Source organism: Crocuta crocuta, unplaced genomic scaffold, assembly GCF_008692635.1.
Source record: "Crocuta crocuta isolate KB4526 unplaced genomic scaffold, BGI_CrCroc_1.0 scaffold266, whole genome shotgun sequence".
Classification (NCBI taxonomy): Eukaryota; Metazoa; Chordata; class Mammalia; order Carnivora; family Hyaenidae; genus Crocuta; species Crocuta crocuta.
The window spans coordinates 2461767-2478548 of record NW_027531005.1 but is presented as its reverse complement, the minus strand read 5'-3'; the positions used below and the strand labels follow the sequence as shown (position 1 = coordinate 2478548).

At 42.2% G+C, this 16782-nt stretch overlaps 1 protein-coding gene across 1 annotated transcript in view; it reads left to right on the top strand.

Annotated features, from left to right (window-relative positions):
* Positions 1-16782, top strand: part of EXOC4 (exocyst complex component 4) — a 752773-nt gene that overhangs the window by 688308 nt on the left and 47683 nt on the right. Inside the window, exons 16-17 of the mRNA XM_077770716.1 lie at positions 1397-1575; positions 4748-4907. Of these exons, the coding sequence (XP_077626842.1) occupies positions 1397-1575; positions 4748-4907 (339 nt within the window). The remainder of the gene's footprint in view (positions 1-1396; positions 1576-4747; positions 4908-16782) is intronic.

Genomic DNA, 16782 nt, shown 5'->3' with positions numbered 1-16782 from the left:
TATAGCACAGCCTGTCTAAACTGTGCCTGTCAATGGTTGGAGGGTTTGGACTTGGGGTTTTGGTTTTTGAAAAGATGCCTATATGTGCAGTGGAATTATTTGGACTGAAACCTGCTTTCATTACAGCGTAACACAAAGGGTATGGCATAGCCAGTCCTCACCCATCTCAGACTTTTTTGGCAGTTACCAGTAACTACCAAAAAGACCCTAAGAAGTATGTGTGGTCACAGTGGGCCAGGCCATGTCAAAAGAGGAATATACTCCCTCCTCAAGCTCATTCAGATCATCTTTCTTACTTAAGTATTACCTCCTGTCGTGAACCTTTGCTGATGCTTCATGGCAGAATTCCTTGACACATGGGTAGCTGTGATTCTGAGTAAGACTCACTACCTTCTTTTGGTGGTGGTGGTGGTGGTGGTGGTGGTGGTGGTGGTTTGGTCTGCCCAACTAGGCTGTGGAGTCCTTAAGGGCATAAATCATGCCTCATATTCCCAAGGCCTAGCACAAGTTTATTTTTAAATAAATAAGTCAATTTATTTTAGTGTTTTACTTGAGTAATAGATCAATAATAATAAATATAATAATAGTGATGGTCGCCGGCACTTGGCGATGCACCTGCTTTGTGCCAAGCCTGTGCTGTACGCTTTACATTCACCAGCGCCTCGGAGCACCTTATGAGGTAGGTGTGTGTCATCTGTGCCCAGGGGCACAGACAGGGAAACTGAGACCTAGAGAAAGTAGCTTGCCTGAAGCCACACAGCTAGTAAATGTTGGAATCGGGAATTGAAACTGAAGTAGTCTCATTCCAAAGCCTACTCTTTAGAGCTCTGTGACCTCCGCCTCTCATTTTTATTACAGTAATATCCACTGAAGGATATGATGCTTTTCACACTATGCATATAATCCAGTCTTTGAAAGGAATTTTAGGGGCGCCTGGGTGGCTCAGTCGGTTAAGCGTCCAACTTCGGCTCAGGTTATGATCTCATGGTTCGAGAGTTTGAGCCCCGCATTGGGCTCTGTGCTGACAGCTTGGAGCCTGGAGCCTGCTTGGGATTCTGTGTCTCCCTCTCTCTACCTCTCCCCTGCTCACGTATTGCCTCTCTCTCTCTCTCCCTCCCTCTCTCAAAAATAAACTTTTTTTTTTAAAGTTTAGAATTTTAGAGCTCATTTACTCCTCATCCCCAATGTTTGGATTAAGCAAGTGAGTATCACAGAAACTGACTTGCTCAAGATCACTCACTTATTAGATGGCTTTCCAGTGAGGGAGAGGAAAAGTACATAAATATTGACAGGGCCACAGCTGCTTTAAATGTTTGGGTGTTCTGTCACAAGAAGCTTATTGTTTTCATCAGGAAAATGTGTTACTAACTCCTCTCTCCATCTTTGCCTCTTTTAGGGTTCACTGTTTCCATTATCTCATCCCCCTTGCAAAGGAGGGGAACTATGCCATTGTGGCCAACGTGGAAAGTATGGATTATGACCCTCTGGTGGTCAAGCTCAACAAAGACATCAGCGCCATTGAAGAGGCCATGAGTGCCAGCCTTCAGCAGCATAAGTTCCAGTATATATTTGAAGGTCAGACCCTGCCTTTGCCCTTGGGATTTGGGGAGAAAGGAAAGGGGAAGGGTTTTTGTTTTATTTTGTTTTTCTCTACTATTGAAGTTCAAAACTTGTAGTTGTTTGGGTTTTTTTCTTTTCTTTTTAGATTAAAGCTGAATACCTACTATCCCTGTGTATGGCTAGGTAGACAACAATATGGCCTCCATCTGCTTCCAGTTGATAAGATTTAATCCAACATAGGGCAGATGGCAGTCTGGCTGCCTCCCTGACATGCCACTCATGAGAACTGGGTAACTGGATAGAGTGGGCCATGAGGCCCACTCAAGAGGAGTTCATAAAAGTAAAAGAAACAAGATGCCTGGGTGGCTTAGTCGGTTAAGCATCTAACTCTTGATTTCAGCTCAATCATGATCTCACAGGTTTGTGGGATTGAGCTCCACAGCGCAGAGCCCGCTTGGGATTCCCTCTCTCCTCTCTCTCTGCCATTCTCCTGTGTGCATGTACATGTGCATGCTCTCCTTCAAATTAAAAAACTAAAATTAAAATTAAAAAACTTGAAAAAAGAAAACAAAAAATACAATGAGAAGAGGGTTCTAAATGATCTGTCATTGGCTAAAATTATCAGATGGAAGGGCAAGATTTCTCTCAAAGAGTGCACTGTTGTCTGAAAAGACCAGAAATATCTGATCAGAAGAGATTTTAGGAAGGCCGCATCCATGAATGCCTTGGGTCCGGCCAGCAAGGAAAGGTATGAAAGACAATTAAACATTTCAAGATACGCGATGCCAGCCAAATAATTTTTCATGTTGCACTCCTCACCTAGGGACCCCTTTTAGGACTTCAAACTATAGTCCTTTCTTTCTTGTTTTAGTTTATTTGTACATAGGCCTGGGTGCCAAGAATATCTAGATGTCTCTCAGAATTAAAGCAGTGTTATTTCAAACAATTAAGGCACATGGTGCAAATAATTGTGGAGCCTGGAGATAGAAAAGAAATGCTGGGCCATTGCTTGCTTTATGAAAAAGTTACACTCCAGCACATTTGGACCCAAAAACTAAAAAAAAAAAATCTTTTTTTCCCATTTAATTATATCATAAAGATGGAGGTGTGTTCGGAAAGGAAACTATCCCCTAAAAGACTTTAGCCAGGAAGTCTAAGTGACTAAAAGGTTAAATGTTCTTTGCATGGAGCTGACACTTTGGGGACCGGCGGGGCCCATGGGAGAAGTCACCCTCACTCACTACACAGTTTCCCCCTTGCTCTTGCTGGGGTCTTCCAAGCCCTATCTATCAACATCCATGGTTCCCAAACTTTCTCTCTCATTTTGCCCAGACATTTCTTAACATCTAATCCTGATGTGTAGCGACATCTTGAAATATGGACATAACACTCTGACGTAGACTAGGGTTTAAGAAATCATAAATTGGAGAGCATCTATTTGAAAAGCTCTAGCTATTTCTCCATGATATCACTTTCTAAATTGAAAAGATGTAATATTGAATTTCCCGAGGGGTAGAGAGTGGGGGTGACAAGATCCCAGTCTTCTTTGGTGTGACAGAAAAGAGTATGTTACCACAGGTATTATTTGAAATTGCTAGGGGCACCTGGGTGGCTCAGTCAGTTAAGCATCTGACTTTGGCTCAGGTCATATCTCCAGCTCAGGAGCTCGAGCCTTGCGTTGGGCTCTGTGCTGACAGCTGGGAACTTGGAGCCTGCTTTCGATTCCGTGTCTCCCCCTCTCTCTGCCCCTCCCTCCCTTGTGCTCTGTCTGTCTCTCTCTTTCTCTTTCAAAAATAAAACATTAAGAAATAATTTGAAATTGCCAGTGTACAGTGGTAATATGAAGCAAACAACCTCTAATGGGTTTTATTATTACAATTTATCATACATATTTATTGTATAAATGTACTTATTTAATATATTGATTATTTACTATTCTCTATAACAGTGCAACCCCCACTCCCCATTGCCTATACTCAGTGCAGACCGCATTTCCCACAGCGGAACAAAATTACACCTGAAGTTACAGGCTCAGTAAAATCACAGCAAAACGTGACCTAGAGAGATTTTTCACCTCAGTCAGTGTGTCTGGCTTTACATGTAAAATCCATGTGCATGTGTTTCTTTTTCTTTGAGTAAAAAGCCTTTGCTTCACTTTCAAGTAGTAACACGTACAAGGGAGTTCATGTTCTCGAAGCAACACTGGATGAGGGGAGCTGAAGAGAGAATGTTCCTCCTCCTCTCCTTTTCGACCTTCATCGTCATCCACCGAAACTCGAAACTCGTTTTGCAGATAGAGGGAGTCATTGAACCTGACGGGGTGCCCTGGGCTCCCATCGGAACCGTCACCACAGCGAACTCTGACTTTAGGAGGGGCAGATAATGAAAACAGTAGGCCGCCTGTAACAAGCTGGACTAGCTTTGGAGTTCCCGCAGAAGCTTTTAGAAATGGCAACCCACGCGCATCAATTTCTTATTGATCTGTTGTTGCTGTATTAGGTTCCAAATCAACTTTTGAGCCAAAAGTACACCCCTGTCTTTTTTTGTGGGAGGGAGAAGAAAGCAAAAACAGATTATTGTATTTGCATGTGTTCCTCTCTCCTTCTAAAACCGCACTGCAAAAAATGAGCCCCAGTGCCCTTCAGTAGTTTATAACAACCTGGCGTGTTTTCTTTTTGTTTATAATTTTTTAATGCTTTTATTTTATTTTTGAGAGAGACAGAGATTGCGAGGGAGGGAAGGGCAGAGAGAGAGGGAGACACAGAATCCAAAGCAAGCTCCAGTCTCTGAACTGTCAGCACAGGGCCCGATGCTGGGCTCGAACTCAAGAACCACAAGACCATGACCTGAGCCAAAGTCCTGCGCCTACTGACTGAGCCACCCAGGCACCCTGACCTGGCATATGTTCTAAGCCCCTGGTATATATGGCAGTGCTGGAGCTATGGATTTACCAGGTTATGTGACATAAAGCCTCTCCAAATCTAACTATTAGGATAATGTTTAAATACTCCAGAAAAATTGTAAGATCAGTGGGCAAAAATAGCCCTCAGAGGTAGGTTTTCTTTGGTCGTTTAAATTTGTGGAGGATGAGAAGAGAGAAATCCTTCCAAATTCATGTGTCAGTTCATGCACGGTGGCACTAATCTGTCTTCTCTTTCCCCTCCCCTGATATGTGCTGGCCCCTCAGGCCTGGGTCACCTGATCTCCTGCATCCTCATTAATGGTGCCCAGTACTTCAGACGCATCAGTGAGTCCGGCATCAAGAAGATGTGTAGAAACATCTTTGTCCTTCAGCAGAATTTGACCAACATCACCATGTCGCGGGAGGCAGACCTGGACTTTGCAAGGTAGGAGGAAAACTGGGGCGAAGTCCCTTGTACCAAAGCCAGGATCCCGTTGCCCTTAAAAATAATTTAGAGAAATGGAGTCATGGTACCTAAAAAGTACATTTTAAAAAGGAAATAATTAGATGTTTTTAGTCTTAAAGAAGGTAACTTCATACAATTCTATTGGATGCTTAACCTCACTAAGGCAGGTAGCTTTTCCTGTTGTCTAAGTTAAGTTCTTACTACAAAACATCAGTAACTTTCTTCTTATTATAAAAGTAATATTTGCTCATTGCATAAGATATGTGACATAAAATGCAAAAAAATAAGCATCACTCATGAGCCTTTCATCCAGAGACTTTGACACTGGGCGTTATTTCTCCTGGTTTTTGTGTCCATGCTAGGGGTACAAGTGAATTTCACACCGTGCGTGCATACAGTTTCCCTTTTTACAAAATTAGAACTACGTTAATGAAATTTTATATTTGCTTAACTGCGTTTTCCCCTATCAGTATTATTCTTTGAAAATAATGTTTTTCCCAAAGCCGTTAATAGCCCTTGAAAAAGTACCGCTGATCCTTCAACAACATGGGTTTGCCTCTACAGGTCTCCTCACACACACATCTTTTTTTGATATATTCCTATAAATATATTTTCTTGTCCTTATTTTCTTAATAACATTTTCTTCTCTCTAGCTTACTTTATATAACAGTATATAAAACGTATATAAAAATAGTATCTAAAATGTACAACATAGAAAAAAGGTGTTCATCAACTGTTTATGTTCTCAGTAAGACTTCTGGTCAGCACTAGGCTGTTAGTAGTTAAGTTTGGGGGGTGGGGGGATCAGAAGCTATACACAGATTTGTGACTGCATAAGACGTGGGCACCCCTACCTTTCCACACTGTTCAAGGGTCGGCGCTATCACTTTTAACACCTGAACACATAGTTCATGGCATAAATTAGACACTGAATCATTTGCAAATCTGTAAGCATTAGGATTTTTTCCCTTTTTCCCCCTCTCATTATAAATAACAGGTGTTGAGTGTAGGTTTACGTGAACCTTTTTCCCACCTCTTCTCTTTTCCCAGTTGAAACCCATCTTCTCTTCTCAGGTTCATTGTGGGGACTCATCGTCAACCATACCCTCCCTCCATGTCCTTGAAAGCTCTTTTTTTAAATCACACTCATCCTTTCCCTTTCCTAGGTTTGCTGATCTCAGGGTTTAATGTTTCTTTATAATGCACTTTTTCAAATTAAAAGGTAATTTTAGTCTCTCTTCGTGTAGCCTCAACCCTGTCTTTCCCTTACTTACATCATCAGACTTGTGGAGCTTCAATGGAAGTTAAAACAGTTTTGCAGACGATAAATGATGATTATCGTATCTTGGTGCTTTATTGCTGTTGGTACCTTCGCAAGTTGTTCCATAAACTCCGTTATGGCTAAAAAGTCATTTGTTTGCAGTAGTCCAGAGCTCTCCTGCCCAACACTTAGTACTTCTGTGCCGTTTCACTTGATTTTTGGATTCCTCGAGAAGTTCCAGAAAATTTGAAACAATTCATAAGACATTTCAAGGGATGATGAAATTACATTACTTTGACAGGTATTAAGACATGTGCTAGGATCTTTGTTTTGAAAGCCTATAACCATATATCTTCATTTTTAACTTTTCTCCTCCAATCTATCACTCCATTCGTTCCACTGCTATCTTGTTCCTCTACTTCTCTGTCCTCTCGTCTTTTTCTTCCTTCATGCACGTATGCCTGTGTTCATTAAATTCCCTATTTTAGGCTAAATTTGGTAGAAAGCCTTCCTTGCTCAGATTAGGGAAACCAGGTGTGACTGAACGCTGCATTTATTTGGTCGCTCTTATGGGGAATGATCTCATTATTGAATTAGTCTATTCATAATAACATTGACAAGGGGAAGTTAAGTACATGGAGGCCTAAGGGATACAGCAAAGCATTACTAATTCTCTGAGGAATATAATTCTTAAATTCAATCATCCTTTTTTAAATGATTTTTTTTTATTTAGCTGAAATAAGTAAATTAACACAGTGTTTGGCAGACAGTATGGGGCCCAGATACGTACAAAAAAAAAAAAAAAACCTAGCATCTGAATAATGAAATGCTGACTGGGCAGCATTGAGGTTGGCATCAGTGGGCTGTGTGCCAACAAAGTGTTTCTTCAGGAAATAACTGAATGGCAACCAATCCGTGCCTTTTACAGTTGGGTGTAGGAATGATGTCCAAGGACGTGGGCATGAGCGGAAATGTGACCGCTTGGGAGAAGTACTGCTACTATTACTCCTTACTCCTAATGGATTATGAAAGGAAAGAGGCAGCATAAATATGTACCATTGGATGATTCCGTCCTTTTGATCCTGGTTCCGAAGACCTCTCCTTATATACCTGAATGTCCCAAGAGATTGAGTTTGTTCCTGTCTGTTTTCTCAGTGCCCGGACCAGAGTAAGCGCTCATCATGTGCACTGGATGAATGGATAGGTATCAGATCAAGGCTTCTTTTTGGTGCTGGCGAAGGGCTTGGAACATGATAAAGTTTAGTTTTAGTTTGTCCTTAATGCCCTGAAAGTTTTAACCAGCTGACATGGGTCAGTGTTCTTATAAGCTTATACGAAGCAGTACCTCCCTTGCAGGTCTTTCGTTGTAGAACAGAAAGCACTTTACAAAAGGAACTGTGTATCTCTACTATTCCTAGTCTGTCTCACCCTCATTTTCTTTTGCTCTCAGACACACATGCCTACATAGATGCACTTTATAGCCTTATTTTTTTCTGTTCCCTGTTTTTGGTAGGGACGGGTTTTGTGAAATGGGCTCCATCAATTCTACTGGGTTTGAAGCTATGTAAAATAAATATAACAGCGATACCAAAATAGCCAGGAATAATGGACTGCAGCAGTGTGCCTCAGCATTCCTTAAGCAATGTCTAATCAAGCACGGGCAGCATCTCTATTTCCGGCAAATCTCTGTAGGAATGTTATCTTCGAACACAGTAATTAATCACTAGTTGCCATGTGTCAGAAAACTTTACTTAATGAGAAGTTGCAAGGCTCTTGTAGTTTTTCACCTCCATAGCCTTCCTGGCCAGTGGAAAAGAAGAACACCCTTTCTGTAATAAAGAAGGATCTGGAGGAATTCCATTTGTGTTGATACTTCTACTTGCGGTATTGTTGTCTATCTTTTTTATAAACACCTTTACTCTAACCTCCAACAGGAAGATAAATCTTGGGTGAGCAAAGGATCAGGATAACCTATACTATCGCCAGAATTACAGAGAAACCCTGTCCCCTATGATAATGATCTCTGCTATGGTTTCGACCCTTTTGACCCTACTCTGAATTTTCAGACTCAAGAAGATACTTTGTCCTGGACAATTACTACAGATTAACTAGAAAATGGAAGGGCTTTATGAGTGTGCTTTTTTAGTTCCTTTCATCCAAAATCATCTTACCCTGAGCTGCCATGCACTTCCCAGAACTAGGTCACTGGAACAACTTTGAGGTCCAGGCACTGCATATCGAAGACGTCTGAGTGGGCACTCCGGTCCCCAGCGTGGATCTGGCAGTCTTTACAGTTTAAGTGAAGCCGTGATTCAAAAAGATGACCCCAGAGTTTTCTTCCTGGATCTTGTCTCTGTCCCCGCATTTTCCCCCTTGTGTCTGTCTCTTCTGTTACAGCTGCTCTCCTTTCTCCTTTATCTCTGCTGTCACCTCTCCTTCTTGCTTTCCTCCTTCAAGGCCTCATCTCTCTTCGATTTTTTTCTCATTTTGATTTTCTTTAGACTGGCATCTCTCATCCTTAAATCCAACAAAGGCTTAGATTCAGGAAGTGGTAAAGGGAGAAGTTTCAACACATAAGAAAGCTTCCTCACCCTTTACTCATTCATTCATTCATTCATTCATTCATTTATTCAACAGATATTTATCGAGTGTGCATTCTCTTTAGGTCCAACCCTCATGGAATTTGCATTATTGTAATTCAGGCCATTAAGACAAACTAATAAATAAGTAAAATATAAAGTATCTCAGATGATGATACATGCTATGGTGAAAAACCAGGCTTGGGAAGGGGAATAGAATATGCCAGGGTAGAATGAAGGTACCCCACAATTTTAGAGAAGCCCTTAATGATACAGTAACATTTGTGGAAAGACCTAAAGGAACACTGGGAGCAGGCCATGTAGATACCCAGGGAGAGAGCATACCAGGAAAAGAGACATAGGAGGAAAGAACCAGAGGGAGGAGTTTACCTGGCATTTAAAGAACAGCAGAAAGGCTGGTATGTATGGCTAAAGTGAATGAGCACTGGGAAGAATAAGAAATGATGCCAAAGCAATGAGAAAGAATGAAATCTGGCCATGTGTAGTAACATGGATGGAACTTGAGCGAAATTAAGTCAGGCAGAGAAGGACAAATACCATATGTTTGCACGTATAGGAGGATTAGGAGGAACTTAACAGAGGACCATGGCAGAGAAGAAGGGGGAAAATAGTGGGGGAGAGGGAGGGAGGCAAACCATGAGAGACTCTTGAATGCCGGGAACAGACTGAGGGCTGATGGAGGTGGGGGAGAGGGGAAGGGAGGTGATGGGCATGGGGGAGGGCACTTGTGGGGATGAGCACTGAGTGTTATATGGAAGCCAACTTGACAATAAACTATTAAAGAAAGAAAGAAAGAAATGATGCCAAAGGTTAAGAAGCTGAGATCTTAAGGACTGTTGCAATAACATTGGGTTTTACTTTGAAGGAGGGGGGAAGCTATCAGATGGTGTGGAACACAAGTCTGCCATAATGTGACTTATGTTGTAAAAGACTCACTCTGGCCTCTGTGTTGCAAATAGACGATGGGGGAGGGGAGGTTGCAGGCAAGGGCAAAACCAGAAGGATCTGTTAGGAAACTATTGCATTAACCTGCATGAAAGATAGTGGCGATTCAGACCAAGATGGTAGCAGTGCAGAGGATGAGAAGTGGTCAGATTAGGATATATTTTAAAGTAGAGCTGACAGGATTTGCTGAGGGATTGGAAGTAAGCCAGTGACTCCAAGGTTTTTGTTCTGAGCAATTCAGAAGTTGGCATTTTGATTTACCAAAATAAAAATGAGCCAGACAATGGGTAAGGCAGGTTGTGTTTGGGGAGGTAGCAGTGAGGCAGATAAAAAGGGGGTATTGAGAGCCTGGATTTGAAATTACTAAGTTTGAGATGCACATGAGACATGTGAATAGAGAATGAAGAGAGAGCTGAATCTAAATCTGAATTCGGGAAAGAGATCTGGGCGGGAAATGGAAATCTGGGAATCATCAGCTTGTAGATGGGATTTAAAAGTAAATAAATAAAGCCATGAGATGGAGTGAGACATCAGATCTTATTGAGAACACAAGCAGACAGAAAAGGGAAGCCATCCGAGAACTGGGCCTTGGGTAGTTACTCTAGCGTTGAGAAGTTGGCCTGCTGACGACACACCAGCACAGAAACCTGAGAACCAGCAGCCAATGAAGTAGGATGACAGCAGGAGAGAGGCCTCTGTCCCAGAAGAAAGTGTCTTCATCTGTGTCAAATGGTGCTGGTAGGTTAAATTAGCTCAGGGCAAGGAATCGGGCGCTGGTGGACCTGAAGAGAGGACTGAAATGCTATGGTTTGCTCTCCTACACAGCTTACCTCATGCAGAAACAAGCTTTGGGAATAGGCTTCTCACTCCTCCATTACGTGGTAGGGTCTGATGCATTCATGGCAAACAAAAATGCAATTAGAGTGTTTCTGGTGTGATATAGAAAAGACCACATTGGCAGCCCCTCTTTTCTCATTGAATGGTCACTAAGAAACCCCTGCTCTTCCCAGCATATACACCCATGATGAAGTGGAGCTGTGATCTCTCTTTGGACACTGAGTGGTTTTATTTTTAATGAAAGGCAGTCTCTACTGCTATGTGCCCAATCCCTCCCTTCTCCAGTCACTCTGGTTTAGCTTTGGAGCTATTCTATATATGTTTACTTAACCAATGAAGTCCTTTATCTCCTATGTGTAATACGCATACTTAAGAATATCTTCACAGAAGCCAACAGAAAAGTCCCACTGGAACCATTTGGAATCTGGGAACCAAAGGAGAAAAAAATCTTGCCTGTAGTGTTTCCTCAGGACACAGGCTTATATGGAAAAGTATAATACACCATATTTGTTTAACTCAATAAGAGGCTGAATCAAGATGGCGAAGAGACATCCAAAAGAATGGGAGAAAATATTTGCAGATCATATTTATGGTAAGATACGTGTACCCAGAATTCATGGAGAACTCTTACAACTCAATAATACAAAGGCAAATAACCCAATAGTACAGGTAAAGGTGCCCCAGTAACAACCATCATACCAAGTGCCCAGATCTTGGTTTCTAAGACTCTTCTCCAGTAAAAGGAACCAGGGCTTCTGGGAGAAATGGCTGATTCTAGGACTGGGACTGAAAATACACAAGGTGAGCCTGGAGCACCTTAGAGTGCCAAAAATTTAAGGAAGTACTAAATACCACACACACACACACACACACACACACACACACACACACACACACACCCCACATTGACAGGAATGTCTCTGGGGGGCACAGGAGCCAGCTGAAAGAGCCCATAATGGCCGAAGGCAGGACTGTTTGAGCAGCAAAATAAAGCATTGGGTTATGATACAAAGTATAGAATAAATATTTGTGCGTCCATAGTGGTATAAGTAAAATGATTCAATAAATTAATACTAAGTGAGGAAGAAGAGACAAATCTCCTATACAGGAGAATTCCAAATGAATTATGTAGAAACTACTCGAAAGGAGGAACAAAACTCCCCACTTCTTAAGTAGAGGTTGCACATCGAGGCTTCCTTCGAAAGAGTACATGTGGAATGGAAGGAAAGTAACTTTATATGTAGTGGAGAAATCTGACCAATTGAACTTCAGTCAGGTGACCAAGAGTCAACACCACCATGCGTAAATCATGTTGACAGATAATACCCTTGATTTGAAGGGACGAAAATGATACTTTACCTCTGTGTTCTTTCCCAAAACCTATAACCCTCATACAATTGTGGAAAATATCAAAGAATCTTCAATAAAGGGGGAGCCTATGAAATACTTGACCAGTACTCCTCAAAACTGTCAAGATCATCAAAAACAAGGCAAATCTGAGAAACTTTTGTAGCCAAAAGGAGTCTAAGAAGGCAAGACTGCTACGTGTAATGCAGTGTCCCACATGTACATGTAATGTACATCCACATATAATGCAGACGTGATCCTGGAACAGAGAAATTATGTAAAAACTAAGAAAATGTTAATAAACTATGGGCTTTAGTTAATAATAATGTCTTAATATTGATTCATTAGTTAGGATAAATATATACAAATGTAAGATGTTAACAATAGAGAAACTAAGCATAAGTTATATGGGAAGTCTTTGTGTTATCTTTTCAATTTATCTGTAATCTAAACTACTGAAAAACTACTACAACTAAATCTAAAACTACTGAAAAAAACTTAATCATAAAACAGGCAAAGGATTTGTATAGCCATTTCTCCAAAGAAGATATATAGATGGCTAATACACACATAAAAAGATGCTCGACATAATTTCTTATTAGGGCAATGCAAGTCAAAACCACAATGAGATAATCACATTACACTCACAAGGATTGCTGTAATCAAAAACACAGACAGGGTCGCCTGGATGGCTCTGTCGGTTCAGAGTCCGACTCTTGATTTCTGCTCAGGTCATGATCTCATGGTTTGTAGGATGGAGCCCATGTCGGGCTCTGTGCTGACGGTGCAGAGCCTGCTTGGGATTCTCTCTCTCTCTCCTTTTCTTTGCCCCTCCCCTGCCCCTATGCTCTCTCTTTCTCGCTCTCTCTCTCTCAAAATAAATAAACATTAAGAAAAAAAAAAGACAATCTGAGGCACCTGGGGGGCTCAGTCAGTTGAGCATCAATCTCTTAATTTCACCTCAGGTCATGATCCCAGAGTCATGGGATCATGTCTGAGCTGACTTCATGCTGAGTGTGGAAACTAGTTAAGATTCTCTCTTCTCTCTCTCTCCCTCTCTCCCTCTCTCCCTCTGCCGCTATCCCCTGCTTTCACATGCTCTCTCAAAAAAAAAAAAAAAGAGAGACAGTCCATCTCCAGCAAGTGTTGGAGATAATGTGGAGAAACTGGAACTCTCATACGTCACCAGTAGGAATGTAAAATGGCACAGCTGCTCTGGAAAACAGTTCATCAGGCCCCCAAAAAGTTAAACGTAGATTTACCATAGGACCCACCAATTCCTCTTCTAGGTATTATTACCCAGGAGAAATGCAAATGTGCATCCACACAAAACTCTGTATACAAATTTTCATACCAAAAGTGGGAACAACCTGAATACCCATCAACTGATAGATAAATAAACTGTGATAAATCCACACAATGGGTGTTTTTCAGCTATAAAAGGAAAGGTACTGAGTCATCCTACAACATGGATGAACACTGAAAACATTACATTAAATGAAAGAAGCCGGTCATGAAAGAACATATATGACTACATTCGTATGAAGTGTCCAACATAGGCAAGTTATAGAGACAGAAAATAGAGTAGTGGTTACTTAGAGCTGAGGGGCTGGGAGAAAATGGGAACATGGGTTGCCTTTGGGGGTAATGAAAATGTTCTAAAATAGACTGTGCTGATCACAGCCCTGTGAACATACAAAAACACATATAAACGTACACTTTAAATGAATGACTCGTATGGTATGTGAATTATATCTCCATAAAGCTGTTAAAAAAAGGTTGAATGTTAAAGCTTCAATGCTTCCTGTCACAGGAAATAAGGAGCCCAAGTTTTATAGTCACATCGATGGGTGGACTTTGTGGAGGAAATATCTAACACTTTCTGAGTTTCCCGAATCTATTAGGGAGGTAGGAGATCAAGGCAGAATTTTTGGAAGAGGTGATGCTTAATAATCATCTTAAGCAGAGTTATCCGGGGTGGGGAGAGAGTCCTTTCCAACAGAAAGGGCAGTGCTGGGGCACCTGGGTGGCCCAGTCAGTTCAGCCGTTAAGAGTCTGACTCTTGATTTCAGCTCAGGTCATGATCTCATGGTTCATGAGATCGAGCCCCACCCTGGGCTCTGTGCTTACAGTGTGGAACCTCCTTGGTATCCTCTCTCTTCCTCTCTCTCTGCCCCTCCCTTGCTCATCTCCCTGTCCCAGTCTCAAAAATAAATAAGACTTAAAAAGAGAGAAAGAAAGGGAAGTGCAGGGTGACTGGAGCAGCCGATTGAGAAGGGAGGGGTGAAGATGAGGCAGGAGGAAAGGATGAGGCTGAGGGTGACTCAGCACAAACGCCACCTCCTGAGAGCCCTCCACTCCAGAGTTTCAAAACCTGCCTCTCCTCCCACCGGCGCTCCCTGCTTTACTTGCCCTGATTTGTTTTATCTTAGCACGCAGCACCATCTTACACATTCTCTCTTTCCTTATTTGTCCCTTACCTGTCTGTGAAAGTAGCATGTGAGCGGCGCGAGACGAGGCTCTTGCTCCTTTCTCCAGCCCCGGGGCCTAGAACGAACCAGCCTGTAGTAGGCGTTCCGTAAATGCTCGTGGGATGCAAACGTGAAGATGTCAGACTTCATCCTGCAGGGCAGATGGATTCAGTGGGAGAGTGAGATGGGCAGATTTGTATTCTGAGTAGGTTACTGGAGCAGCCAAGTAGGAAATGGATAAGAGAACATAAAACCGCAGGCCTTGCAGACCAAGTGGAAGGTGATTGTCAAGAGAGGTGTGTTGGGTCTGAATTAGGTCAGTGCTGNGGGGGGGGGGGGGGGGGTGGCCACACAGGACAAGAGCTGAGAACTAAAACTGGCAGGACTGAGGGAGTGACCGAACAGTGAGAATAAAGAAAAGGAGTCACGGTACTTTCTGACATGGGTATCTAAGTTGCTCCCAATACCATCCAATAAGAGAAGCCTAGGAGCACCTTTCCATTTGCTAGATGGGATGCTGCCCAATTCAGAAATCGGTGAATAAAGCCTGTGGGAGGAGGGAGAGGGAGGTTTGATGGAGGAGAGATCAGGGGATGTGACGAGTGTTAAGATGCCTGTGAGGTTTCCCAGTGGAGATGGTAACATGCAGCTGGGCAGGTAAGGGAGGAGCTGGGGTCGGAGCTGGGGTCGGGGTGGGGGTGGGGGTATTGAACAAGCAGAGGTGGGAGGTCATCAGCCTCGGGCTGTCGTTTGAACCCATCAGAGAAATAAGCAGCGGGTAAACACTGTAGACGGAGGCCATGCCCTGCGGAACATCGTGTAAAGGGCACAAGAGGAGGAAGCGCTGGAGCAGATAAGGAAGGGATGGCCCCACAGTGCCTTCCTCAAGGTGACAGAGGGACAAAGGCAGCTTAGAAACCGAACATATATCAGTTCAGTTTGTCCTTGACCTTGTGCTGTATGTATGGCCAAGAATGATCTCCGGCGTGGCTGAGAATGTTGAACTCCTTCCAAGGCGGCTGTTCAGGTGGACTTACTTCCTCCAAACCTATTGCAGCAGCAGTGGCACTTTTTGGTTTTCTACAGGAATGGTTATGGGTTTTCCTGTTCGGACTGACCGGGGTGTAGCCTGACAGACAGGAATTAGCAATGACATGCTGCCATCTACTGGAAACAGCCGCAGATCTGCAGACAGATGAGTACCTGTGGTCCCCTAAATCCCCACCGGTCGGATGCATCCAGGGTGGGCACTGCCTCTCAAGGAGGCTTTGGAGGTGATTTGGCTGAAAACGGGAAATGCTCCCACCTAGTAAATAAAATGTGACTTGATTGCCTTGCTGGAAGAGCAATTTTGTTTCGGAAAAAGATTCATATGTATGTACTTTTCATACTCTTTTCTCTGCTTATTTTTTCCCACTTTTATTCTACCATTGGTCTTATCTGCTTCTCTAATCTTAGGATAACCTATTCCTTTTCAAACCTGTTTTTTTTTTTAAATGCTTATCCTTTTTTTTTTTTTTTGAGAGAGAGAGAGAGAAGGTGTTAGTGGGGGAGGGGCAGAGAGAGAGGGAGACACAGAATCCGAAGCAGGCTCCAGGCTCTGAGCTGTCACCACAGAGCCTGATGGCGGGGCTCAAACTCATGAATCACGAGATCATGACCTGAGCTGAAGTTAGACACCGAACTGAGAGCCACGCAGAGCCCCCAACCTATTCCTTTTCAAACCGTTACCTGTAATGCTCCAGGTTTTTGACTCAAGATTATTAATCATGTGGATTTGTGATTCATTTTATGGGAGAGATTAGTCTGCAAACAAAATTCTTTTAATGATGATGTGCCCTGAAAATTCTGTTTTATCTCTTGAATTTGATCATGCATAGCTAGCCCTGACTTTCCTAGGGGCCAGAATAAATTGGGAATATGATGAATTAAATAGCTTTTGCTGCCTGGTAGAAGAAAATACACCCGTTAATAAAATGTAATAATAAGATAAACATTTGTAGGGCCTGATCTCTGAGAAATTTTTCTTTAAAATTTTGTATAAGTAGATTTCAGAAACATTCCATCTCACTAATTAAACCTTCATTTGCCTTTGCAACCTGTTTCTGACCATCCTTCTTTCTACTGCTCTACTTTTTCTGTGTTTATTGCACTCATGTTAAGTTCCATACATTCTAGCAATTAACTGATCTTTAATTACTTAATGAGGGTTCTTTATCCCCCATAGAGTACCCTCCCCAAAATGAGTATTTATAAAGCTCTCAAAAATAATACTTGGCTATATTGGTATTTGATGTCTCATATCTTATGTATGAGGCTTTGATTAAATAAGAATTCTTTTGATTATGTTCAATTAATGTCACTATACCTTGTACATATCTAATGTCAATGTA